We start from the raw sequence: 26615 nt of genomic DNA on the forward strand, positions 1-26615 counted from the left end.
AAACAACATCCTCCTCTCTTTGTCCTCGCATTCACAGGAGAGCTAATGGAGTCTTAACTCAAGAGGTGGACTGCAGGGAGGAGCCCATAAATAACATATGGGGCTCTAAAAATATAAAATGTTTTAAAAATGACTGGTAACAACAAAAGCAATATTCAGATTAACTCTTTTGAAAGAAAAGCACTTCAGTGCTGACTTTTATTGAACAGAAATAACTTTCCTCTGAGCATATACTCTTGTAGGATAACTCCAGAAAGTCAAGGCGGCACGCTGAGATTTTGTCAATCACTTTAATATATGTCCATAGGTAGTTCATATGAATGCTTAAATTACAAAATTAGCTGCCATGGTCCAAACATATGGGACTTTAGGAAAGCTTTTCTTACTCAAAAGATAACTAAGACTATCAACTTTGATTTCTAAAATGTATTTTAAAGGTTTGTAAAACAAGGCTAATACTACAATTATATAATATTAAAGTAATTAAGTTTTATGTTATTTTTGTTATTTTAATAACTTAACTTCGTGAACTGTTAAAAATATTACATTTGCATCTCTCAGTTTACATATTTCTGTATTAACCTGGAGAAAAACCCATGTGAAAAGTTTCCATGCAGTTACAAAGGCAGCAGCACATGCTGTTTTCACAGCAACTTGTTGTTATTGCCTCAGAACAGGCCTGCACTAAAGCATGAACAAAAAATACCCACCACCCCACTCCCACCAGAAAACCCAACCCTTACCCATCCCCGGCAAAAATTACCTGGTACAAGCAATGACCTAAAAAATGCTTTCTTAGTAAGAAGCATTTATAAAATGCAGACATCTGAACAAGCGAAGTGCTCGTGCAGATACATGGGCCTCTCCTCCAAGAGTTGCTTCGGCAAGAGGCGGGAAGAACTCTCAATAGTTTAGGAAAGCTCATTTTCAAAAGTATACTTATACATATTCATGGCTATTTCTTTGAAAGAACATACCCAGCCTCAACTATGGAAAAAATAAAAGCAGAGGGAGAAGCAAAGGCACACAGCCATAATACAGAGAACAGAGCTTCTCCATGAACATCCACCAGGCTGCAGCAACCAAGAAGGAAAAAACATTTGTGACTTCACGTAGACCAATGATCTTACCTAGGTGAAGCATTAATTTTTCATGCATTTGTTACTCAAAAAAATAAACATACAACCACTTAAAATACAGCATTCACGTTGTCACTGGTTTGTGGTATCAGGTAAGGAAAAAACGATGCTCCTGTCCCTAGAAATTCCTGTCCCTGGAATTTTCCATGTACATGTCAGTATCCTACTGCCTACGGACTTCCTATTAATTCTGTTATCAGCATCTCCCACCTAAAAACATACACTACATTATGTTCTGGGTCCCTGAAATTTTATTACCACATACAGTGTTCTAATTTTTACTTTTTCTCAAGTTTAATGTAGACATACAAGAAAACATCAAGCAATGTTTATTGTGCAATTCCAATCATTATTTGCAGAATCTTGTTTTAGAGTCAGTCTTTATAGCCATTTCAACTGCTTGGTTTAAACAAAAAGCAACAATCTGGTTATCTACCTATAAATTTCATGGTATTTCTTCAAACGCTTAAGTACTAAAAGCACTGATGATTCGTATTATAATTTTTAAAATACTTAAAAACACACATTTCATAGATCATTCCTTTTATAAAATAATCAAAATAATTTGATTATCTGGAAAACAAATTCTTGAAACAGAGCCCTTTCAAGGTTATCTACAACCTCTGTAAAACTCCAAACCCCAAACAGAGTAGATGATGAAATAAGGATTTCTCAGTTGCCCAAAACTGTCTGAAATTTAAGGTTGAGAAATGGACTAGCGTTTTTCATGTTTCCTATGAATTCAGAGCTTACAGGTGGCATCAGAACTCAAATCTCTGGGATGGCTTTACATGGCTTTCACTTTGATTTGTTTCATTTTCATTTGCTTCTTTTCCAACTTCTTTTGCTCACGCCTCAATGCAGCTTCCTAGAGAAAGAAGGCGTAACAAATAAAAAGAGAAGGGAGCGGGGACGAGAGAATTCAAATTAAGCTCGAAACATATCTTAAAAAAAAATCCAAATCAGAATACTGCCTATAGTATTATTCAAAAACTTAAGCTTGCACCATAAATAACATTCTAAAAGATAGTTATAAAAATAATTGCCAGTATCTACATTAGTGAATGCAAATTAAATAAACTTCAAATGAAGCAAAGGTAAATGAAAATCTCAGTTTAGAAACTACTACAATTAACTAGGCTTTGTTATTCTGGTTTGATTTTTTTTCTGTACCCAGGAAACACTTAGCCTGATGTTCACCATACCATTCATGATGGGATTATATCATAAATGTATAACTGCCAAAAGACACATTCTACTTCAGCTCAATGAATTTTAAGAATCTTGTTCCATCAGTTATTCATTGCAAATTTCTTATTAGCACAGACAGCATATCTGCATACAATACTTAAATTCATAATGCTCTATTTGGGACATTATCATATTTTTATCCTATTTATCAAATGTGATAAAAATCATCAAATTTATCATATTTTTATTTAGGAATTAGGAAGTTATATAGAAGAGGAAGAAGGTTCAGATTATTACTATGTGGACTGAGAGAAGCCTCAGAGGTCAAGTCAAAGTATGACTTCACTGTTGGCCACTAGCGGTCACACTTGATTAAAGTTTATTTCAGCTACAATCTCAAACTTCACATTTTTAGGGTACTGGGGTAAAAATGTACTCAGAGATATACTCCTCAGCTGGTACAGGATGGAGAAAATAGGGAAGAAGAAAAGAAGAAGCACAAAGCATATATAGTTCTTCATAGTGGAACAAATTAGGTTTCAAAGGGTGATTTGTAAATTCCTGGTTTGGGAACTATTGACTGTCTTAGGTTTTTTCTTTATTTTTTTGAGATAGGATCTTGTTCTGTCACCCAGGCTGGAGTGCAGTGGCATAATCTCGGGTCATGGCAGCCTCCCCACCTTCTGGGTTCAAGCCATTCTCCTGCATTAGCCTCCCAAGTAGCTGGAATTACAGGCACGTGCCACCACACCCAACTAATTTTTGTACTTTTAGCAGAGACGGGGTTTCACCATGTTGGCCAGGCTGGTCTCAAACTCCTGACCTCAAGCAATTCACCCACTATGGCCTCCCGAAGTGCTGGGATTACAGGTGTGAGCCAAAGTGCCTGGCCAGGTTTTTTTTTTTCCTTTTAGATACAGTCTTGCTCTGTTGCCCAGGATGACTCTCCTGCCTCAGCTTCCCAAGTAGGTGGGATTACAGGTGTGTGCCACCACACCTGGCTAATTTTTATATTCTTAGTAGAGATGGGGTTTCACCATATTGGCCAGGCTCGTCTTGAACTCCTGACCTCAAGTGATCCACCTGCCTCGGCCTCCCAAAATGTTAGGATTTATAGGCATGAGCCACTGCGCCCAGCCTGTCTTAGGTTTCTTTTCTTTTCTTTTCTTTTCTTTTTTTTGAGGTGGATTTTCGCTGTTTTTGAATTATTATTGAAGTTGAACATTTTTCACATGTATTGACTTAAATATCTCTCAAATGTGCTAGCATAAATATATTTATCTTTTTTTTTTTTTTTTTTTTTTTTTTTGAGACAAACTCACTCTATCGCCCAGGCTGGAGTGCAATGGCACAATCCCGACTCACTGCAACCTGCACCTCCCAGGTTCAATCCCAATGTCCTCTTCCCATTGTTCCAACCCCTACCTTCACCACATTCATTCTTTTCCCAGCACTACCCATCCCTATCTCCCATATTACATATTACACACACGTGTAAAACCAACGATACACAGAATACAGTATCATGTAAGAAATACTGGCCGGGTGTAGTGGCTGAAGCTGGTGGGCTACTTGAGAGATCAGGAGTTCGAGACCAGCCTGGCCAATGTGGTGAAACCTCGCCTACTCTTTGGGAGGCTGAGGTGGGTGGATTACTTGAGAGATCAGGAGTTCGAGATCAGCCTGGCCAATATGGTGAAACCTCATCTCTACTAAAAATACAAAAATTAGCCGGGTGTGGTGGTGGGCACCCGTCATCCCAGCCACTTGGGAGGCTGAGGCACGAGAATCACTTGAACCCGGGAGGCAGAGGTTGCAGTGAGCCAAGATTGTGCCATTGCACTCCAGCCTGGGCGATAGAGTGAGTTTGTCTCAAAAAAAAAAAAAAAAAAAAAAAAGATAAATATATTTATGCTAGCACATTTGAGAGATATTTAAGTCAATACATGTGAAAAATGTTCAATAATAATTCAAAAAATAGCTGGGCACAGTGGCTCACGCCTGTAATCCCAGCATTTTGGGAGGCCGAGGCGGGTGGATCACCTAAGGTCAGGAGTTTGAGACCAGCCTGACCAAGATGGTGAAACCCCATCTCTACTAAAAAAACACAAAAATTAGCCAGGCATGGTGGCAGGTGCCTGTATTCCCAGCTGAGACAAGAGAATCGCTTGAAACTGGGAGGCAGAGGTTGCAGTGAGCTGAGATCACGCCACTGCACTCCCCCTGGGCAACACAGCAAGAGTATGTCTGAAAAAAAAAAAAAAAATTCAAAAAATACAAAACAAGGGGGACACCATTTCGCCACTACCAGAATCAGGAGAAAAAAAAAAAAAAAAGGGCCTGGCATGGTGGCTCATGCCTGTAATCCCAGCACTTTGGGAGGCTGAGGCGGGCGGATCACGAAGTCAAGAGATCGAAACCATCCTGACCAATATGGTGAAACCCCATGTCTACTAAAAATACAAAAATTAGCTGGGCGCGGTGGCAGGCACCTGTAGTCCCAGCTACTAGGGAAGCTGAGGCAGGAGAATCGCTTGACCCTGGAAGGCGGAGGCTGCAGTGAGCTGAGATGGTGCCACCACACTCCAGCCTGGTGAAAGAGCGAAAAAAAAAAAAAAAAATTAATAACTAGTTTTTGAAAAGATGTGAGTAAAAAGGAGCTCTCTGGCTGGGCACAGTGGTTCACACCTGTATTCCCAGCATACTGGGAGGCTGAGATGGGAGGATGGCTGGAGCCCAGGAGTTTGAAGCTGCAGCGAGCTACGATTGTGCCACTATACTCCAGCCTGGGCAACAGAGCAAGACCCTGTCTCAAAAATAAAAATAAAAATAAATTAAAAGAAAAAAAGGAGCTTTCATACCATACACTGGTAGAAGGGGTTGGGTGGGTTGTTCTATTGAGTTCACCAGATCTTTTTACAAGGTACCCAGACCAAATACTATAAAGTGGTAGTTCAAAAAAATTAAATGATTTACATCTATAAGAAGTTTACAATCTGACTCAAGTTAAGTTTCAGGCCCCCTCTTCCTTTAACTCATTATAGTTTCAAACCTTAGAAAGAAATGTAGAACTTCCTTTTTTATAGAAAAATGAAAGGCATTACCTATTAATGATTCCTTTGTAGATTCTTCACACGTACACCTTAAAAAGCCATATTTATTTATAAAGAAGACTGCATAAACACAGAGCTACATTTTCGGGGAAAACATATCTATCACTAAACCAAGCCAAATAAAACAAAAACATGATTAAAGGGGTAAGATGATGATGACAGGCCTGCAGTATCCTGGGCATTTCACTCAACAGCATTAATGACACCACTGTCAAATGCAAGCCCGCATAGCAGCTCACATTTTCTTGGACACATGACCCCTTTACTCCTAAGAATATTCTTCAATTATCTCAAGATTATTCTCATTAAAATTCACATCTTCCAGAACTTTGTCCTCTCCCTCTTTTTTCTTTTTGAGACGGGGTCTCCCTCTGTCACCCAGCCTGGAGTGCAGTGGCTCGATCCCTGCTCACTGCAACCTCTGCCTCTCGGGTTCAAGTAATTCTCCTGTCTCAGCCTCCTGAGTAGGTGGGATTACAGGAGCACACCACCATGCCGGGCTAATTTTTTTTGTTTTTAGTAGAGACAGGGTTTCAGCATGTTGGTCAGGCTGGTCTCAAACTCCTGACCTCATGATCTGCCTGCCTCGGCCTCCCAAAGTGCTGGAATTACAGGCGTGAGCCACCACGCCCAGCCCGTCCTCTCCCTCTCTTTTTTTGGCTGCCCAGGCTAGAGTGCAGTGGTGTGATCATAGCTCACTGCAGCCTCAATCTCCCAGGTGCAAGTAATCCTTTCACCTCAGTCTCCCAAGTAGTTTGGACTACAGGTGTGCACCACTATGCACAGCTAATTTTTTTTTTACTAGTAGAGACAAGGTCTCATGATGTTGCCCAGGCTTGTTTTGAACTCCAGGGCTCAAGCAATCTGCTTGCTTTAGCCTTCCAAAGTGCTGGGATTACAAGTGTGAGCCACTGCACCTGGCCTTTGTTCTCTTTTTTGACCAGCATTTACAAGGTCTAAAATTTTAGAGCTGAGTGGCGCACACCTGTAGTCCCAGCTACTTGGGAGGCTGAGGCAGGAGAATGGCTTGAACCCAGGAGGTAGAGATTGCAGTGAGCCAATATTGCACCGTTGCACTCCAGCCTGGGTGACAGAGCGAGACTCCATCTCAAAAAAAAAAAAAAAATTTTAGAGCTGAACTATGGCATCTTATTTCAGAAACACATCAGATCATACTGAGCTTTCAAATATAACATACTATACCCAAAAAGCTTTTGAGTTTGAGATTCTAGTTAGGTAAAAAACAGAAAACAAAAATACAAACAAAAATACTGGAAATCTCTAATTCTATAATCAGATTTTAAATTTTACATAACAAGTTTATTTAGATAATAGGGCACATGTGCTGCCTTCTATTAAAATTTCTAATTTTTTTCCACCAAAGTGTTTGGCTTGAAAACTGATAAGGGAATTTTCAAAATGAAACTGTGCTGGAGGAACAGGATAATACTGATAATTTTTCATGTTCACAGACTCAGTGTGGCACGGCTTGAACAGGAAGGATTATTTATTCTTCTTTATAGTGTTATCAATTGACATAATGTCCCAAATGTTTAGAAAATGCTAAACTTTTAGCCTACAAAGATTACTTTAACAACCAATAGAACACAAGCAGGCATCCTTACAAATCGTAGTTTTACCCCAGTGATAAGACAAGTTTGTCTAACCTCCAGCCTGCGCTGTTTCTCAGGATCTTCCTCATTCATGATTCGCTCCTTCTCTGCTCTTTTTTTCTCCTCCCGCCGAGACTGTGCTGCTTCCTGTCTTTGCACATGTGTCAGTTTCAAGAAGTTCTCTTCTACTCGGGCACGGTTCTTATCTGCTTTTTGTTTGCCCTTCCCCAAGAAACAAAGTGTTTCATAAAAAATCCACTTCTAGTCAACAGCAGCAAAATCCCATTTAGCATTCTTTCATAAAATTACTCCCATTTGGCACTTCTAAATCAACCAGCAAAGATTCAGTCACTGAAATCATTGATAGCTTCCCCCCCCCTTGAGAAGAAACAAAAAAAGGTGCCAATTTATATATAGGCATTGGGTCTTACTTCTCTGTTGAGTCGGAACTTTTTGGCTTTATCAATAGAATAAATCACCATGTTCATCAAGGGTAGCAGTGCCTCCATATCCTTTGGGTAAGTGTTACCTGAGCCAGGCACTGGAAAACAAAGCCGTTTTTCCTACTGAGTTAATGGTAGCATTAATATTTCCAGGCCACCCAACTCTTTTTTTTTTTTTTTTTTTTTAATCTTAACAGACTCATTTCTCTAAGTTTCTTAGGCAGTTAAAATGCAGCAGAAAATATAAATTAAAATATATAAAAGGTAATTTCTTCTTGAAGAAATCTGGAAATCAGTAAGCAAGCATAGGGTTATAGTTTTGATGTAGTTTTAAAGTTATCATTTAGGAGGAAACAATACTCTCCTTAAGGTAATCTCAGAGAAGACTAAGAACCCAGAAAGGACCCAGAATACTTACCATTAAATGTAAACAATAGTGTCCTCTTAGTGTCAGGTAGCTTTAAAGGCTGACCTTCCCTGTCACAAAAGAAAAGGCAATTAAGAAGGAATACAAGAAAGATGTTTTCCACGTACACAAGTCACCCAATACACTTAGATGAACAGATACCTACACATAATCAGCACAGTATTTGGCTTGGCATCCCCAAGTCAAATATAATCTCAGAGCCCGCAGGAGCTTTACAGGTCATCTGGTCCACTCGTCTATCTGATGGATGCATTCTCAAGTGATCTTTATCCTATACTTGAACACCTCCAGTGATGTTCCCTCCAGGCAAGGGTATATTCCATATCACCTGGGGAGCCAGAAATGAGCCTATATTTAAGTATGAGGCCCATATTTTAGATAACATTTTTGCTTATTTTGATGGATTTTTATGTTTTATTTCCAACTCCTATCTTCCTATAGCAAGATATCTTATTATCTTACTTTTGAGTTAGGCTCAGAATAAATTTAGGGATAATCTACTATAGCATATATAATTTAGTTCTGTCACTGAAGATTCCTTTGTAATCTCTGCCTGTATCAATCCTTTGACTATCAATTGCCCTCCATCCCATATTTAAAAGGCACAATGAATGCTACAATGTGAAACATTGTCCTCAGTGCCATTGAGTTGAGCAAGACAAGGATGATGCAGCACTATCTAGAGGCATAAGGACCTGAGTAATCTTAGTACACAACTAAAATCCAGATTAACTTGAATTGTGCTCAACTCCACAGCCTATCAGAGGGTAGTTTTTAACTAAAAATTTAGTCAGAACCAGTTTCAAACCAAGGATAAAGGTAAATAAATAAGCTCTCCTGAGACAGGCTGTGAATTCAAAGAACAAATCCAAGTCCTGAGTATGTACTCCTGAACAGTATTACTATAAAGCTAGAAATCTTATGGGCATTGTGGGCATCTATGCTAGGAAAGGAAACAATCACCTAACTATTCAAAGAGGGAAGCCAGAAAAGGCCATAAATTACAAAACACACAGATTTGCAATCAGACATAAGTCAAACATCACACACAAATTATCATCACAAAAAAAAGAACCTATGGACTGGGGCATGGTGGCTCACGTTTATAATTCCATCACTTTGGGAGGCCAAGGCAGGTGGATCACGAGGTCAGGAGTTCAAGACCAGCCTGACCAACATAGTGAAACTCTGTCTCTACTAAAAATACAAAAATTAGTCGAGCGTGGTGGTGCGAGCCTGTAATCCCAGCTACTCAGGAGGCTGAGGCAGGAGAATCGCTTGAACCTGGGAGACGGAGGGTGCAGTGAACAAAGATTGCGCCATTGCACTCCAGCCTAGGCGACAGAGCGAGACAGCATCTCAAAAAAACAAAAACAAAAACCCACTGCATTTTATTAGTACCAGCCATTCTGTAAGATTCCCAACCACCTCACTGAGTCAGTGGTGCAAACATGCAGGGACACATACAAACTGGGACAGGGGAGGCTCATTTCTCTCCCATAGGTTTACAGTGACCTCTCATGATGCATGCAGTCAAAGCAAAGGAAAACATGGAGGCCTGTCATCAACTTCCTTCACACATTTGGTAAGGGATATTGCAGAAGCACCTTACAGGTGTTTCAACACAGAAAGCTAGTGAAGAAAATTAATTTCAACAATTTTATCTTATACGTACTCTTGCATAATTTTTGGACCAGAAAACTGGTCTGAAAAATGAACGGATTCAATCTTGTCAGCATAGTGTGTAAGAAAGTGAACCATCTGAAAAAAAGAAAATAATATTTTTTAAAAGCAGGGTTTAATGCATTTCCCTTTTTTCATAAAGAAATTCACTCTTTGAGACTGGGTACAGTGGCTCACACCAGTAATCCCCACACTTTGGGAGGCAGGTGGATCACCTGAGGCAAGGAGTTTGAGAATTTGAGATCAGCCTGGCCAACATAGTGAAACCCCGTCTCTACTAAAAATACAAAAAAATTAGCCGGGCATGGTGGCATGTGCCTGTAACCCCAGTTATCCAAGAGGCTGAAGCACGAGGAGCGTCTGAATCCGGGAGGTGGAGGTTGCCGTGAGCAGAGACCATGCCACTGTACTCCAGTCTGGGAGACAGAGCAAGACTGTCTCAAAAACAAAAACAAAACAAAAAAAAAAGAAATTCACCCTTCAATCCTTACTTTTGTACAATGTCATTCATTAAGACCAAAGCATGTTAATTGTTATTTATTTATTTATTTATTTATTGAGACAGGGTCTTGTTCTCTTGCCCAGGCTGGAGTGCAGTGGCGCAATCATAGCTTACCATAGCCTTAATCTCCTGGGCTCAAGTGATCTTCCTGCCTCAGTCTCCTGAGTAGCTGGGACTAAAGGAACACACCACCACACCTGGCTAATTTTTTTTTATTGTGGAGACAGGGTCTCACTATGTTGTCCAGGCCAGTCCTGAATCCCTGGACTCAAGTGATCCTCCTGCCTCCACCATCCAAAGTACTGAGATTACAAGTGTGAACCACAGCATGCGGACAAGACTAAAGCTTTTTAAAAATTAAATTTCAATAAGATAAGGAATCTCTTTAGAATTAAAGTAGTACTCCAGGATGGGCGCAGTGGCTCATGCCTGTAATCCAAGCACTTTAGGAGGCCAAGGTGGGTGGATCACTTGAGGCCAGGAATTCCAGACCAGCCTGGCCAACATGGCGAAACCCCATCTCTACTAAGAAAAAGAAAAAAAAAAAAGTCGTACTCCTTTTTAGTCATACCAATGATTAAGATTCTTATCGAGCAACTAAAACTATTTCTCAAAATAACGTTCGAAATAAGAATGAAGGCATAAAGATAAATAATTTCAGGGGATCTAAAATAATTTCAGGGGATCGTTTATAAACATGTCACCTTGAACTTACATTTATAACCATCTCTGAATTATCCTGTATTCTAATGATACTAAGATCTGTTACCATTACACAACCAATAGAAAGAAATGGCTCTCTCAGCCAGGCACAATGGTGGGCTCTTGCTGAGGCAGGAGGAACACTTGAGCCCAGAAGTTTGATGCCGCAGTGAGTTCTGATCACACATATGAATAGCCACTGCACTCCAGCCTAGGCAACATCTCAAGACAACATCTTTTTAAAAACAAAGAAGGAGGAATCTCTACACATCCCTCTTCTCCTACACAAACTGGAGCTCAAAAAAAAAAAAAAAAAAAGACCAAATGATACGATGAAAAAGATCAGAAGTTATATTCCTTTTTTAAAAAAACCTGAAAGTCATTAGCAATCCCAGGAACAATTTGCTCTTGATTTAGAGAACTTGTTAACTGATCAAATTGTCCATTTGACAAGCCAATTTATTGCTTAAAGAAGGTATTTTAGTATTTGTGTGAGAAAGGAATGTAAAACTAGTACACTGACATAAAATGATGAACTTGTACATGCAACTTTTAGGAAGAGTGTCCTGTAAATGCCAAGGCCTGGCAAATGTATGTCTTCTGTTATATTTACCTTTGTATCCATCATTCCGTCTGTGACTTCTCCCATCTCTGACAGGATGGCCAAAGAGTCTGGCAGTCCATATTTTGCTCCAGACTTAGGTTTATCACTACAAAACTCACTCTAGAGGAAGAAGTAATTGAAAGTAAGACAGGACCTTTTATTATGCGATGAAGCTGTGTATGTGTGTGCTAAAGAGACACAGTTCTACATATATTTGAGTTGGAGCAACCTAACATACCAAATCCTGCATCTCTTTCTGTAGTCGCACCAAGGCTTTCCGTGTGCCAACAGCAAATACGTAGGTATCCATGTCTTCATCATTCATGGTTACTTTTATTTGCTTTTAAAAAAATGTAAACAAAAAAATTCACCTGTTAGGTTCTGTGATAGGCAGATTTCTAAATGACCCTTAAGATTCCCTCCCCGCTGATGCATATACTCTCCCTTTAAGTGATTGGGATTTGCAAATATGATGGAATATTACCCCCATAATCAGACTGTTTTATGGCAGGTGGTCCCTAATCAGCTGACTGTGAATTAACCAAAAGGGACATTATCTTGGGTGTACCCAACCTAATCAAGCAAGTCCTTAAAAGGAACTATAGCCCTACTTGAAGAAGAAAGTCAAAATGTGAAAGGGCTTATGGGAAAGTTGGGGGTGGGGGACATATGGTAAGGACCGAAGGGTGGCCTTTAGGAACTGAGTGGTTCCCAGTTGACAGTGGTTCCCAGTTGACAGTGGTTCCCAATTCCCCTTATAATAAACCAGTAAATATAAGTGTCTTTTCAAGTTCTATGAGCCATCTAACAAATTACTGGTTGAGAGGGGAGGTCACAGGAACCCCTGATTAATAGTTAGTTGGTCAGAAGTCCAGATGGCAGTATGGGTAACCTGGGACATTCGAATGCATCTGAAGAGGGCAGTCTTGTGGGGCTGAGCCCTTTAATCTCTAGGATTTGAAGCTAACTCCAGGTAGATAAGGTCAGAATTGAATTGAGGCTGGGCACAGTGGCTCATGCCTGTAATCCCAGCACTTTGGGAGGCCCAGGTGAGAGGATCACTTAAGGCCAGGACTTCATGAACTGCCTGGGCAACATAGCAAATCTCGGTCCCTAGGAAAAAAAAAAAAATTTAAATTTACAAAATTAAAAAGAATTATTATTGAATTCAATTGTGGGATACCCAGTTGGTATCCAGAGAATCTGAGAATTGGCTGTTTGTGTTGGAAAACAGCCCAGACAAGTAAACAGTTACTAGTACTCTGACTGGGCCAGAAAGATAAAACATTATAAGCCTAAAAGAGTCTTGATATGTGGGAGGCCGAGGCAGGCGGATCACGAGATCAGGAGATCGAGACCATCCTGGCTAACACGATGAAACCCCGTCTCTACTAAAAATACAAAAAATTAGCAGGGTGTGGTGGCGGGAGCCTGTAGTCCCAGCTACTCCGGGGGGCTGAGGCAGAAGAATGGCGTGAACCCGGGAGGCAGAGCTTGCAGTGAGCTGAGATCGCACCACTGCACTCCAGCCTGGGCGACAGAGCGAGACTCCGTCTCAAAAAAAAAAAAAAAAAAAGAGTCTGATATGATATATTTGTTATATTAATAATTATATCTTTAAATGCTTGGGTGAAATAATTTTTAGTATATGGAAGAAGGAAAACGTTAATATAGGAAAAGAACTGGTAAGATGGCAGCTGTAAAAGAAAACGTTTTCTGCTCTTCCATCACTGATGGGAAGTTACACAAAGCAAACCTTAAACAGAATTTAAAAAAAGGGGCAAATAAAATATAAAGAGCCACATATTTGTTAAAGCAATTTCTCTTAGCAGAAGGAGAGAGACAGAGAAAGAGAGCTGAAAATGATTAAAATGCTTTTAAAGAATAATTTCTACAAAAAGACGGCTGAGGATACAGCAAACTTTCCTCCTCATAAGACGGTGGTTGGTGGGAGAAAGGATGACAGAAATATTAACTGATAGGGCTCTAAATTTTAGTGGACTAAGTCATCATGGCCATATTAGAAAAATTAAAATAAAATTACAGGTTTACAAGTAAAAATGAGACCTTTAAAATATAACAGTGGGGCCGGGCGCGGTGACTCTTGCCTGCAATCCCAGCACTTTGGGAGGCCGAGGTGGGTGGATCACCTGAGGTCAGGAGTTCGAGACCATCCTAACCAACATGGCGAAACCCTGTCTCTACTAAAAATACAAAAATTAGCTGGGTGTGGTGGCAGGCGCCTGTAATCCCAGCTACTTGGGAGGCTGAGGCAGGAGAATCACTGGAACCTGGGAGGTGGAGGTTGCAGTGAGCCGAGATCAAGCCATTGCACTCCAGCCTAGGCGATAGAGTGAGATTCCATCTCAAAAAAAAAAAAAATATATATATATATATATATATATATATCTATATATACACACATATTATTTTCAATCCAATACCATTTCAAAGTACCTAATTTACATTACTAACAAAACACTTACAACCCAAATACTATTTCATACTTTCACATAAATATGTACCTATCTCTCTTTTTCTATTATAGAAAAGAAAAAACTGTCTTATATATTTTTGTTTCTTGTAGCAGTGGGAGCCAGCACAATTACTTGTTGAAAGAATGAAGAGGCCAGGCACGGTGGCTCACACCTGTAATCTCAGCACTTTGGGAGGCCAAGGCGGGCGGATCACGAGGTCAGGATATCGAGACTATCCTGGCCAACATGGTGAAACCCCGTCTCTACTAAAATACCAAAAAATTGGCCGGCAGTGGTGGTGTGCGCCCGTAGTCCCAGTTACCCAGGAGGCTGAGGCAGAAGAGTTGCTTGAACCCAGGAGGCCGAGATTGCAGTGAGCTGAGATTGCGCCACTGCACTCCAGCCTGGCAACAGAGCAAGACTCTGTCTCAAAAAAAAAAGAAACAATGAAGAAAGAAGGAATGTGGTATTTGTGAGAAAGGACACAATTTGCAGATAAACATACTGATTTATTTCATTTTATTTTATTTTATTTTATTTTTTTTGAGATGGAGTCTCACTCTGTCGCCCAGGCTGGAGTGCAGTGGCCGGATCTCAGCTCACTGCAAGCTCCGCCTCCTGGGTTCACGCCATTCTCCTGCCTCAGCCTCTTGAGTAACTGGGACTACAGGCACCTGTTGTCTCGCCCAGCTAGTTTTTTGTATTTTTTAGTAGAGACGGAGTTTCACCGTGTTAGCCAGGATGGTCTCGATCTCCTGACCTCGTGATCCACCCGTCTCGGCCTCCCAAAGTGCTGGGATTACAGGCTTGAGCCACCGCGCCTGGCCAACATACTGATTTAATAAAGGAAAGAAGATATACCAAACATAAGGTCCTCAGATCATGACTGGAGCTTATTCAGCCAGAAATGTATTATTTGAAGCAAAACTTATTTGAGAAGAAACCCAGCTTTCTGCCAAAGATAAAAACATATACAAGGAGCCAAGTTACCCATGAGGGCCACTACCTGTCACAATTGCTTTGCCCTCTATCGTCAACGCTAAGTCAATTGATTTGTGTGGTGATACAGTATCACCTCTTTCCCACCAAAAGGCCCATGAAGGCCCCCTGACAACTGCACAGAGTGGAAGATGATGCTCTGTCCAAGGAGAAAAAGGGTACATTTTTTTGTCAAGGGACATAAATTGCCAGAAACTAAAAACACAATCCAGACAGAAATGGAAAAAGCTCTAGGAAAGAATTCAGTTTGGGCCAAGCGTGATGGCTCACATCTATAATCCCAGCACTTTGGGAGACCAAAGTGGGTGAATCACTTGAGGTCAGGAGTTCGAGACCAGCCTGGCCAACATGGTGAAATCCCGACTCTACTAAAAACACAAAAATTAGCCAGGTGTGGTGGTGGGCGTCTGTAATCTCAGCTACTTGGGAGGCTGAGGCAGGAGAATTGCTTGAACATGGGAGGCAGAGGTTGCAGTGAGCCAAGATCGTGACATTGCACTCCACCCTGAGCAACAGGGTGAGATGCCATCAAAAAAAAAAGAAAGGAAAAAAAAAGAAGAAAGAAAAAAAATAATTTGGTCTGTACAGAGAAAACCAGCGGGAAGAATACATACCACTTGATCACTCACTGGTCTCATCATCCGGGCCAGGACATTCAGTAAGTCTTGTCTCTTGAGGAACTGAAAAAAAATGAGAGAAGCAAGTAAATTCAATTGCAACTCCTACTTAGTATAAAAAAAGGGCCTTGGAGGAGAATCAAATGCTTCATCAAATATATTTTACGACACATTTGCCAGTTAGCATAAGTATCACTTTTAGACCTCATTTTAAGTCAAATATGAAGGGATAAGATGCTGAATTGGGGGGCTGGGAATCACAGCTGGACAAAATTAAGGGAAGATATATATCGTACAAGAAGTTTCCTACTTACCCTCAGCTGGATAAGCATGCCCTCACAGCACACTCGACCAGAACACCATAGGTTATAGATGTGCTCATTCTCCTGGTTCAGTTTTCCTGTGCTTGTGGCTTCTTTGTTAGTTCCATCATCCCCTAGGGGTAAAACCACTTAATGTGACTCAACAGAAAATGTCAAGGCCAGGCCGGGGGCGGTGGCTCACGCCTGTAATCCCAGCACTTTGGGAGGCTGAGGAGGGTAGATCACGAGGTCAGGAGTTAGAGACCAGCCTGGCCAGCATGGTGAAACCCCATCTCTTACATAAAAAAAAAAATTACAAAAAATTAGCCAGGCATGGTGGCGTGTACCTGTAGTTCCAGCTACTCGGGACGCTGAGGCAGGAGAATAGCTTGAACCCAGCAGATGGAGGTTGCAGTGAGCTGAAATCGCATCACTGCACTCCAGCCTGGATGACAGAGCGAGACTCCGTCTCAAAAAAAAAAAAAAAAAAAAAAGAAAAAAAAAAAAAACAAGGCCGAATACCTCATGTTCCTCTATCCTGACCGCAAAATGATCATAGCTTCAGAGTAGCAATACTTTGCTGTCTTACAGAACTCTGTTTGGATAGGGACTAAACTAGATTAGCACTGTTCCTTTTACTTTTAAAACTATTGTTTCTATTAGAAGAAATATGGATTCTAAGCACATGTTTGTCAGTTTAACGATGATCAGCTTGGAGTATAAGTCTCTCAGAGTACATACAAAATAGGAAAAAAAGCAGTTGAAATATCTCTGCCAAAAGTTAAAGAAAAAAAAATCTCCTGTGGAGTAAATAAAAAATACTGTTAATACAAACTACTCAGCAATTCCTCACTATGTCTCCTATGAATTAACTTTAACCAAGCTTTCTTTTCCAATGCAAAATGATAACTGGGTCTTACTAATAGTATTAAGAGTTGTATTTTAAATCTAGAAAAAAGCTCAAATTCCAATACTTTCTCTCTTCATTTAATTCATTAAGTATACAAAACAAATTGCTCAACCTCACCAGGGAAAACAGACTGATACACCAAATGAAAACAAGCAAGGGGAAGTGGAAGGAGCCAAAGCTGCTTTTTTTTTTCCCCCGGAATTTCCGGTCAAAACATACTCTGAAATACTATAGTACAGTGGAGACAGGGTGGACTTTGGAAACAGGTAAGTTCTGATATCTTGGTTGCAATGTAATAGCTTAGATAACTTTTAACATTTCTGCCCTTCAGTTTCCTCCTTAGGAAAACAGCAACTATAGCCAACTGACAGTGCTGTTACAAAAAGAAACACTGTATGTAAAGTATGTAGCATAATATATAAACACTAGTGTGTTGCAGAGCAGGTGGATACATGCTTACTATTAAAGAGAAATAAGGTGCTAAATGCCAAATAGGTGAATGTGAGGTTACTCCACCTCATTCCCTACATTGCACAACTACAGAGGTTCCTTGAAATCCTTCAGTGTATATTTCAGCAGTGGATCAAAAACTCAAGTGTCCAGATTCTAAGGGAATTTTGAGAGACTTTCAGTTTCTAAAACACGAATTGAAAGCATTTATCAAGCTACCTAAAATGTCAAACTTTCTTGGTTTCCGTCAGAATTTTATCAACTTGTTTTGAAAACATCTATTACATTATTCTAATCAGAAGCTGTTTAGCAATTTTACTGCTGACTCATGAAAGATGAGAAAATTATTAAATACAATATATTCTTATTTTCAGAAACAGGGTCTCTCATTCTATCACCCAGGCTGGAGTGCAGGAGCATGATCCTGTATCACTGCAGTCTCAAACTCCTGAGTTCAATTCTCCCACTTCAGCCTCACGAGTAGCTGGGACCACAGAAGCACACCATTGTGACCGGCCAATTTTTATTTTATTTTATTTGTAGAGACAAGGTCTCACTATTTTGCCCAGACTGGTCTTAAACTCCTGGCCCCAAATAATCCTCCCACCTTGGCCTCCCAAAGCACTGGAATTACAGGTGTGAGCCACCGCACCCAGCCAAAAAACAGGATCCTCAAGGCTGGATGCAGTAGCTCACACCTGTAATCCCAGCAATTTGGGAGGCCGAGACAGGCAGATTGCTTGAGCCTAGGAGTTCGAGACCAGCTTGCACAATATGATGAAACTGTGTCTCTACAAAAAAATACAAAAATTAGCTGGATGTGGTAGCATGTGCCTATAGTCCTGCCTACTCAGAAGGCTAAGATGGAAGGGTCTCTCGAACCTGGGAGGTCGAGGCTGCAGTGAACCGTAATCACACCACTGCACACAAGCCTGGGTAACAGAGTGAGACTTTACCTCAAAAAAATAAAAATAAAAAGACCAGGTGCGGTGGCTCACGCCTGTAATTCCTGCACTCTGGGAGGCCAAGGTGGGTGGACCATGAGGTCAAGGGATCGAGACCATGCAGGCCAAGATGGTGAAACCCCATCTCTACTAAAAATACAAAAATTAGTGGAGCATGGTGACGCACGCCTGTAGTCCCAGCTATTCAGCAGGCTGAGGCAGGAGAATCGCTTGAACCCAGGAGGTGGAGGTTGCAGTGAGCTGAGATTGCACCACTGCACTCCAGCCTGGTGACAGAGCAAGACTCTGTCTCAACAATAATAATAATATAAAATTAAAAATTAAAATTAAAAAAAGAAGAGCAGGGGGAATACTTGAGAGAAAAAACAATGCACCCTCTTTGGTATTCCATGAAAGCAGTTAGATGCTTATACTGAGGGGAATACATCATCCTTACCAGATTGTTTTCAAGCAAGAAGCTGGGCTGACATTGACCTCACTTACCTACTAAAGTAAAGTTGCTCTCCAAAAGCTCCCTATGAGTGTTAAACCAGGCCTGTGCAAGGCGACTGTTTTTATTCTTCCCAATGATGTAATTCATGATATAAGCAAGTAGACCAGTCACCATCAAAATTTCTAGATAATAACTCTCCCAGCTGTTCTGGAGGTGTGCAGGAACCTAAAAAAGCAAAATCATTCCATTAAATGTTAGCTGTGACTGAATGGAGTCTCCTCATGAGAGGAAGAATGAGAAAATCCATAAACAGAAGGGATACTTCAGATATCTGTCATTGAACATAGTTATACTTTGAAAAATAGGTCCATTTTACTTTTCTAGGCTAGCTTTATAAAAGATTCTTTAAGGAAATATAAGGACAATCAAATGGGATGAAAAGCTGGAAAGCCCTTTGTATTACACTTGGTCCTTAATCCCCCAAATAAATTCAATGTACTGTACATCACCAAGGAATAAATTTTACTTATTCATTGATAAGTAAAACTAGAAGTGCTAGAATGATAAACAGGGGTTGCTTCTGTAGGTGGTGATTTTTATCAGAAGAACTGATGTCAAGCTCTTTCTCAGTTCCCACTATTGCATTAACACCAGTTATACATCATTAATTCTATTTCTGGGATTAATGACAAGACATTTTGTTGTTTAGTTGGGAATTCAGAATCCTGGATACCTACATCAACAATTGTTATTGGGTCTTTATTTTTGCTAGAAGAAGTATCTGGTTTGTCTTCATAACCTTCAAATTCTTCATCATCATATGGTTCACTCTCGGTATCTCCCTCCTACAAAAATGAGGCATCATCTGTTTTCCTCTACAAATGTCACCAGCAGCTGTGTCTCATTTTGTTGGCAACATTTGTTGAGGAAAACAGAATGTGTAAGCAGCAAGCATAGAACACAGATGTTACATGTTTTTAACAAAACAATTGGGTACAAATTTCAGCTTAAAATGAAAAAGTTCTGGAGACCTAATGTACAGCATGGTGACTACAGTTAATATATTACAGACTTGAAATCTACTAAGAGACTAGATCTTAAGTATTCTCACCACACACACACACACACACACACACACACACACACACACACACGGAGGCAACTATGTTAATTAGCTTGATTGTGGTAAGCACTTCACATTATATGTATAGGTATACCAAAACTCTATGTTGTGCACCTTAAATATATACAATTTTTGTCAGTTATACCTCAATGAAGCTGGGGGGCACCCAAAACACCAAAATGATGACTCCCCATGCTTTTGATGGCAAAGTTCTTTCTCTCTTTCTCTCCTTCTCTCCTCCTCTCTTTCTCTTTCTTTCTTTTTTTCTTTCTTTCTTTTGATAAGGTCTTGCTCTGTCACCCAGGCTGAAGTGCAGTGGCTCGATCTCAGCTCACTGCAACCTCTAACTCCCAGGTTCCAGCGATTCTCCTGGCTCAGCCTCCCAAGTAGCTGGCATTACAGGCACGCACCACCACGCCCAGCTAATTTTTGTATTTTCAGTAAAGACAGGGTTTCACCATGTTGGCCAGGCTGCTCTCAAACTCCTGATCTCAGGTGATCTGCCTGCCTCGGCCTCCCAAAGTGCTGGGATTACAGGCATAAGCCACCATGCCCAGCCAATTGTAAAGTTCTAAATAATACATTTCTCATCCACAAACAGTATCTATTCTCTAACCCCTCCTCCAGTTAAGGTTTCAATAGAAGAACACAATTCATTCTGTTAATGTAAAAGGTGGAAACTTACCACAAAACATTTAGAAGAGTTCTACCTAGTGAATGAAAATGAAGATTCCAGACAGTAAAGGTCTCCTGAGCCTGAGTATTAATTTTTTTTTTTTTTTGAGATGGAATATCGCTCTGTCACCCAGGCTGGAGTGCAGTGGCACGATTTCGGCTCACTGCAAGCTCTGCCTCCTGGGTTCACGCCATTCTCCTGCCTCAGCCTCTCCAGTAGCTGGGACTACAGGCGCCCGCCACCATGCCCGGCTGATTTTTTTGTATTTTTACTAGAGATGGGGTTTCACCGTGTTAGCCAGGATGGTCTTGATCTCCTGGTCTCATGATCTGCCTGCCTCTGCCCCCCAAAGTGCTGGGATTACAGGCGTGAGCCACCGCACCCGGCCATGAGGATTAATTTTAATGTTTGGGAAAAGTGCTAGTTACAAATTTTTCCAAGAAAGCAATAAAAAGAGCCTCACCTGGGTATCTGCATCTTCAAAATCTCCTTCTTGGTTTTCATCCTGCCCTTCCAACTCCACAGTGGTCTCATCTTCATCATCTTCAGTGGTTATGACCCGTTGAGGAGATTCAGTAACAGAGTCTTCCATGACATCCTCAAATTCAGCGAAGTCATTATCATCATACTCTACTATGTCCTCCTCATCCTCAAAATCATCAAACTTGGCTTCAGAGACACTCCCAAACACCAGAAGGACAACACAGAAAGTGTGGAAGGCTTTCATTGCACCTTGAGAAAAAAAGCTTAAAAAAAAAAAGAGAACCCCAAAATGGATTGCCATTCTATACATACTGATCAGATTTTATAAATAGTAAAAATCTATAAACCTCTCCTGCTTTTCTCTTATTCAGTACTATTAGATTCAGATCACATTATATAAAGAACAACTCAAGAGGCTTGGGTTCTAGTCTGGATCCTGGCACTAGATATCTGTAAAATCTTCAACAAGTCATCAAGTCATTTATTTAATTTCTTTTTTTTTTTTTTTTTTGAGACAAAGTTTTGCTCCTGTCACCCAGGCTGGAGCACAATGGTGTGATCTCAGCTCACTGCAACCTCTGCCTTCTGGGTTCAATCGATTCTCCTGCCTCAGCCTCCCAAGTAGCTGGGATTATAGGTACGCACCACCACACCCGGCTAACCTTCATATTTTTAGTAGAGATGGGGTTTCACCATGTTGGCCAGGCTGGTTGTGAACTCCTGGGTGATCCACCTGCTGTGGCCTCCCAAAGTGCTGGGATTACAGGTGTGAGCCACTGCGCCCAGCCCAAGTCATTTAATTTCTTTAGGTTGGGTTTTCTAAAACTCTCTGTCCATTGACACAGAGTATTCAGTAAGCATTTTTTGAGGGCCTATTAAAAAGTTTTCTATAGAAAATGAGAAGGAGGTAAAAATGAAGGAGTAAGATGTAGCTATTTATCTGTTAGTGGTAACAAGAATAATCCATGAATAAAAAGGCCATTCACCCTTAGACTGATTTGTGTTCATGCATGAACAAATTATCATAAGAGCAAACACTTAAATCACTACGTGCTAGACACTGTTCTAAAGACTTTACAAAAAGCAACTAATTTAATCCTCATAAGAACGCTCTTAGGAAAGCTGCAATATTAACATCCCCATTTCACTGATAAGGAAAATGGGGCAGAGAGATGCTGAGTAGTACAACTACCAAGTGACAAAGAGCTGTGATTTGATCCCGGAGTTTTGCCTCCAGAATCCATGCTATGAACAACTTCTCAGGCTGCTTCTCAAATGTAGGTAGGTGGCTGTGCTTTCATATAACTTGCTTAGAAGCAGTAATTTTTTGCTAACCAATTGTTCCTAGTGTGTATGATGGAATTGAATATATCATTTTATAGCTTTTTGAAGAACATTAAGTTTTCTAATATATGAAAAAAGTTTCTGCATTAACAAATATAATGATATCATATCTGTGACAAAATATGTGCCCAATTATATGAAAACACAGAGGACAATGTAACCATTTTACCAAATAAGTAAGGCTTCACAAAAAAAAAAAAGACGGGGGAGACCATTTGAGCTGAAATTTGAAAAGTATATTTCAACCATCAAACCCATTTAGGCTGTATTTCCAGTCCTGTCCCTCATCTAAACATCAGCCCTATGTCATAACTCACTGTAACCTTGAAGACATATCTGTTTTGATGTCCTACAAACTTTTCGTGTTATCTAGTAAGATAGTAAATATTTAGGCTTTATGGGGTACATACTGGTCTCTGCTGCATATTCTTCTTTTTAAAAAAAAAACTTTAAAAAAATATAAAGACCATTCTTACTTCACAGGCCTCCCCTCAGGCTGACCCGATCCCTGACTATAGTCATCTCAAAATCATCAGGTATCTGAATTTCTTATTTGTATATTAATATCAATCACATTTTTTTCCAGTCTTGCTTGTTGAAAAGAACAAGATATCTAATGTTTTGCCTTCTTTTTCCCTTGAAATCTATCAGCCATCAAATCCTGGTGTTTCCTTCTTTGATTCCCACAGCCACTACAATCCAAGTTACCCCCACCTGCTGAAGAGCCACCATATTATTCTAAAGGGTATTGTCTTAATGATCTCCCCACTCCCTACTTTTCCTCCCCAAAAACCACCAGCATCTTTCTAAAACAGAACTTTTGTTACATATAAGCATTCAATAATCATCAAAGGCTAACCAATTATTGCAAAAGTAATACAAAAACTCCTTTGGCATTCACTGCTTTTCACAATGATCCTACTGTAATTAAATGTACCTTCACTAAAGCATATCGCCACAGTAGATACTATGCCAAGATAAAGCACAATTCCTGAATTGAAAATAAATTTGCACAGGAATTCAGTTTCAAGGACATGTGCTACAATATTATTTATGATGGTGAAATTTGGTTAAACTCTTTGATTAAACTATGGATGTATAAAAACCAAAGCTACTGTTGTCCATTAAAAATTGTTATACAGGGTGGTGGCTCTCCCCTGTAATCCCAGCACTGTGGGAGATTGGGGAGAGTGGATTGCTTGAGCACAAGAGCTGGAGACCAGCCTTGGCAACATGGCAAAAACCCACCTCTACAAACAAAATAGAAAAATTGGCTGGGTTTGGCGGCATGTGCCTGTAGTCCCAGCTACTCGAGGAATGAGGTGAGAAAATCGCTTGAGCTCTCAAGGCCGAGGCTGCAGTGAACTGTCATCATGCTAATGCATTCCAGCCTGGGTAACAGTGAAACATGCCTCAAAACAAAACACAAATAACAAAATAAAAACCTCAAAGTAAGGCCGGGCGCGGTGGCTCAAGCCTGTAATCCCAGCACTTTGGGAGGCCGAGATGGGCGGATCACGAGGTCAGGAGATCGAGACCATCCTGGCTAACCCGGTGAAACCCCGTCTCTACTAAAAAATACAAAAAAACTAGCCGGGCGAGGCGGCGGGCGCCCGTAGTCCCAGCTACTCGGGAGGCTGAGGCAGGAGAATGGCGTGAACCCGGGAGGCGGAGCTTGCAGTGAGCTGAGATCTGGCCACTGCACTCCAGCCTGGGTGACAGAGTGAGACTCCGTCTCAAAAAAAAAAAAAACCTCAAAGTAATTAAAAAATTGGTTACACAGCCTGGGCAACATAGTGACACTTCCTCTCTACAAAAAAAATGTTTTAAATTAGCTAAGTCTCACGCTCATTCCTATAATCCCAGCAGTTTGGGAGGCCGAGGTAGACAGATCACTTGAGGTCAGGAATTAGAGACGAGCCTGGCCAACATGGTAAAACCCTGCCTCTACTAAAAATATTTCAAAAATTAGCCAGCGTGGTAGCGCACACCTGTAATCCCAACTATTTGGGAGGTTGATGAGAATCACTTGAACCTGGGAGGCAGAGGTTGCTGTGAGCTGAGATCGCACCACTGCACTCTAGCCCAGGCGACATAGGGAGACTCTGTCTCAAAAATAAATAAATAAATAAGTCAAGTCTGGTGGTGTGCACCTGTAGTCCGGCTATTCTAGTGGCCGAGGTGGGAGAATCACCTGAGCCCAGGAGGTTGAGGCTTCAGTGAGCCATGACTGCACCACTGCACTACAACCTGGGCAACAGAGCAAGGCCCTGTCTAAATGGAAAAAAAAAAAAAAAAAAGTTACAAATGAAGGTGAAAACCAGATTGTTTCAGAAGCAAATGCACATAAAGAAAAAGGTTTGGCTGGGTGCGATGGCTCACACCTATAATCTCAGCACTTTCGGAGGCCAAGGTGGGCAGATCACCTGAGGTCAGGAGTTTGAGGCCAGACTGACCAACATGGTGAAAACTCATGTCTACTAAAAATACAAAAATTAGCCGGGCATGGTGGCAGGCGCCTGTAATCCCAGCTACTTGGGAGACTGAAGCAGGAGGATCGCTTGAATCAGGAGGTGGAGGTTGTAGTGAGCCGAGACAGTGCCATTGCAGTCCAGCCTGGGCAACAAGAGTGAAACTCCATCTCAAAAAAAAAAAAAGAAAAAGAAAAACAAAACAAAAAAGTTTAACAGGGGTGTCCAATTTTTTGGTTTCCCTGAGCCACATGGGAAGAAGAATAATTGTCTTGGGCCACACATAAAACACACTAGTAATAGTCGATAAGCTAAAAAATATCTCATAATGTTTTAACAAAGTTTGCAAATTTGTGTTAGGCTACTTTCAAAGCTGTACTGGGTCACATGCGGCCTGCAGGCCATGGGTTGGACAAATTTGGTTTAGAAAAACATACATTTACATACAAATAGTAGTTAGCTTATATAGTAGAATTGTGGGTATTTTGTCTTTATTTTTCTTCATATTTATTTTACTTGTTTTTTTGAGGCAGAGTCTCCCTCTGTAGCCCAGGTTGGAGTGTAGTGGTGTGATCTCGGGTCACTGCAAGCTCCGCCTCCCGGGTTCACGCCATTCTCCTGCCTCAGCCTCCCAAGTAGCTGGGACTACAGGCACCCACCACCACCACCCCGCCTGGCTAATTTTTTTGTATTTTTAGTAGAGACGGGGTTTCACTGTGTTAGCCAGGATGGTCTCGATCTCCTGACCTCGTCGTGATCCGCCCGCCTCGGCCTCCCAAAGTGCAGGGATTACAGCCGTGAGTCACGGCGCCCGGCCTCCTTTTCAAATCCTACTCTTAAAACTTTTTTTTTCAAATATAAGTAACTAAAAGTTAACACTGGAACAGCCAACTCGATTAACAGCCTACCAAAAGATCTGCTCATTTCAAATTGAATTTCCACTTAGAATATTCACACCATAGAAACACTTCTGAGATAACTCAGCACTATAATGGAGATCCTTCGAGGTTATTTAGGTTACAATCATCCAAGCCATTTTTACCTTGGCCTTCCCCCTTAGAAGTCTCTGCTGCACCTGTTAACTCAGTTCTCAAACGCACAAGTTCTTGCCAGGCCACCCAGCCTCTATGACTCCTGAAGCAAGCAACACAGGACCAAGGAAAATTCACACAAGCACTGACAAGTCTGGTTTGATTATTTTCTGCAAGCTCATCCAATAGTTCCTCAGCGACTGAGTCCAGACTTGAGGGAAGGGGACTGAGTGAGGCCATTATTCCTTGTTGTCATTTTAGATTAGGTCTTTCTGACAACGGCCAGAACGAGTATTCGGGAAATCATGCAGACTTTCCTCTGTCTCCTTATACGTGTTGGATACAAACACGTTTCATGCTAGAAACCTCCAGAGGAGACTGGCCACAGAGGTTTTTGCTTCTATTAAACCCCCTCGCCTAGTTTCTCCCCACCCAAGAGAATCAATACATCCTAATGGCATCCTGCGGCACACACTGTACATTTCCTCTAACTCTGCCCTTCTGGCTATCATTTGCTCACAGTCCGTGGGAAAGTTCCCCTAAACCATTACAATTATCTCAACCGGACCGGGCTACAGGCCAAGCAACTCGGAGTCACCGCTCGGCCTGGGCCGGCCCCGCCGACAAGCGCGTCCTGGCCCGCTCCTTACCTGTGGCCAACGCCGAAACCCGGCCCAGCGCCCTACGTCCGCCACCCCTGCTCCGCCTGCCTCTCGGCCTGGCCGCAGCCTCCGCGATCGCAGCTGTTTTACTACCCTGGATGCCTCTAGGACACAGCCAGAACCGTAGCTCAGGAACGCCGCGCCTCTCTTCACGTAGCCTCCGCCGTCCGTTACGTAGAATGCGAGCGGCTCGTCAGCGCCTGCGCGCAGTGTGCAGTGTGCAGTGTGCGGGGCGGGACGCAACACCAGGGACAG

At 41.3% G+C, this 26615-nt stretch overlaps 1 protein-coding gene across 1 annotated transcript; it reads right to left on the reverse strand.

Annotated features, from left to right (window-relative positions):
• Positions 1-165: 165 nt before the first annotated feature.
• LOC105483149 (coiled-coil domain containing 47) lies at positions 166-26535 on the reverse strand. The gene is made up of 13 exons (XM_071083424.1): positions 26349-26535; positions 20833-21115; positions 19308-19415; positions 18621-18795; positions 15825-15946; positions 15508-15573; positions 11656-11757; positions 11427-11537; positions 9602-9687; positions 7918-7976; positions 7488-7597; positions 7111-7278; positions 166-2007 (listed from the first exon to the last, which is right to left on the reverse strand). The coding sequence occupies exons 2-13, from the start codon at positions 21094-21096 to the stop codon at positions 1927-1929; spliced, it is 1452 nt and encodes a 483-aa protein (XP_070939525.1). The 5' UTR covers positions 21097-21115; positions 26349-26535; the 3' UTR covers positions 166-1926.
• Between the last annotated feature and the right edge of the window lie 80 nt (positions 26536-26615).

Source organism: Macaca nemestrina, chromosome 17 (genome assembly GCF_043159975.1).
Source record: "Macaca nemestrina isolate mMacNem1 chromosome 17, mMacNem.hap1, whole genome shotgun sequence".
NCBI lineage: Eukaryota > Metazoa > Chordata > Mammalia > Primates > Cercopithecidae > Macaca > Macaca nemestrina.

What these genes read in the sequence shown, in the direction of transcription:
- LOC105483149 (XM_071083424.1), bottom strand. Translation starts at nt 21,096, where the DNA reads ATGAAAGCCTTCCACACTTTCTGTGTTGTCCTTCTGGTGTTTGGGAGT. An exon ending in GGTCCAAAAATTATGCAAGA is followed by an intron (nt 7,977 to 9,601) that starts GTACGTATAAGA and finishes CTTTTGTGACAG; the next exon opens with GGAAGGTCAGCCTTTAAAGC. An exon ending in AGTTCCGACTCAACAGAGAA is followed by an intron (nt 7,279 to 7,487) that starts GTAAGACCCAAT and finishes TTCTTGGGGAAG; the next exon opens with GGCAAACAAAAAGCAGATAA.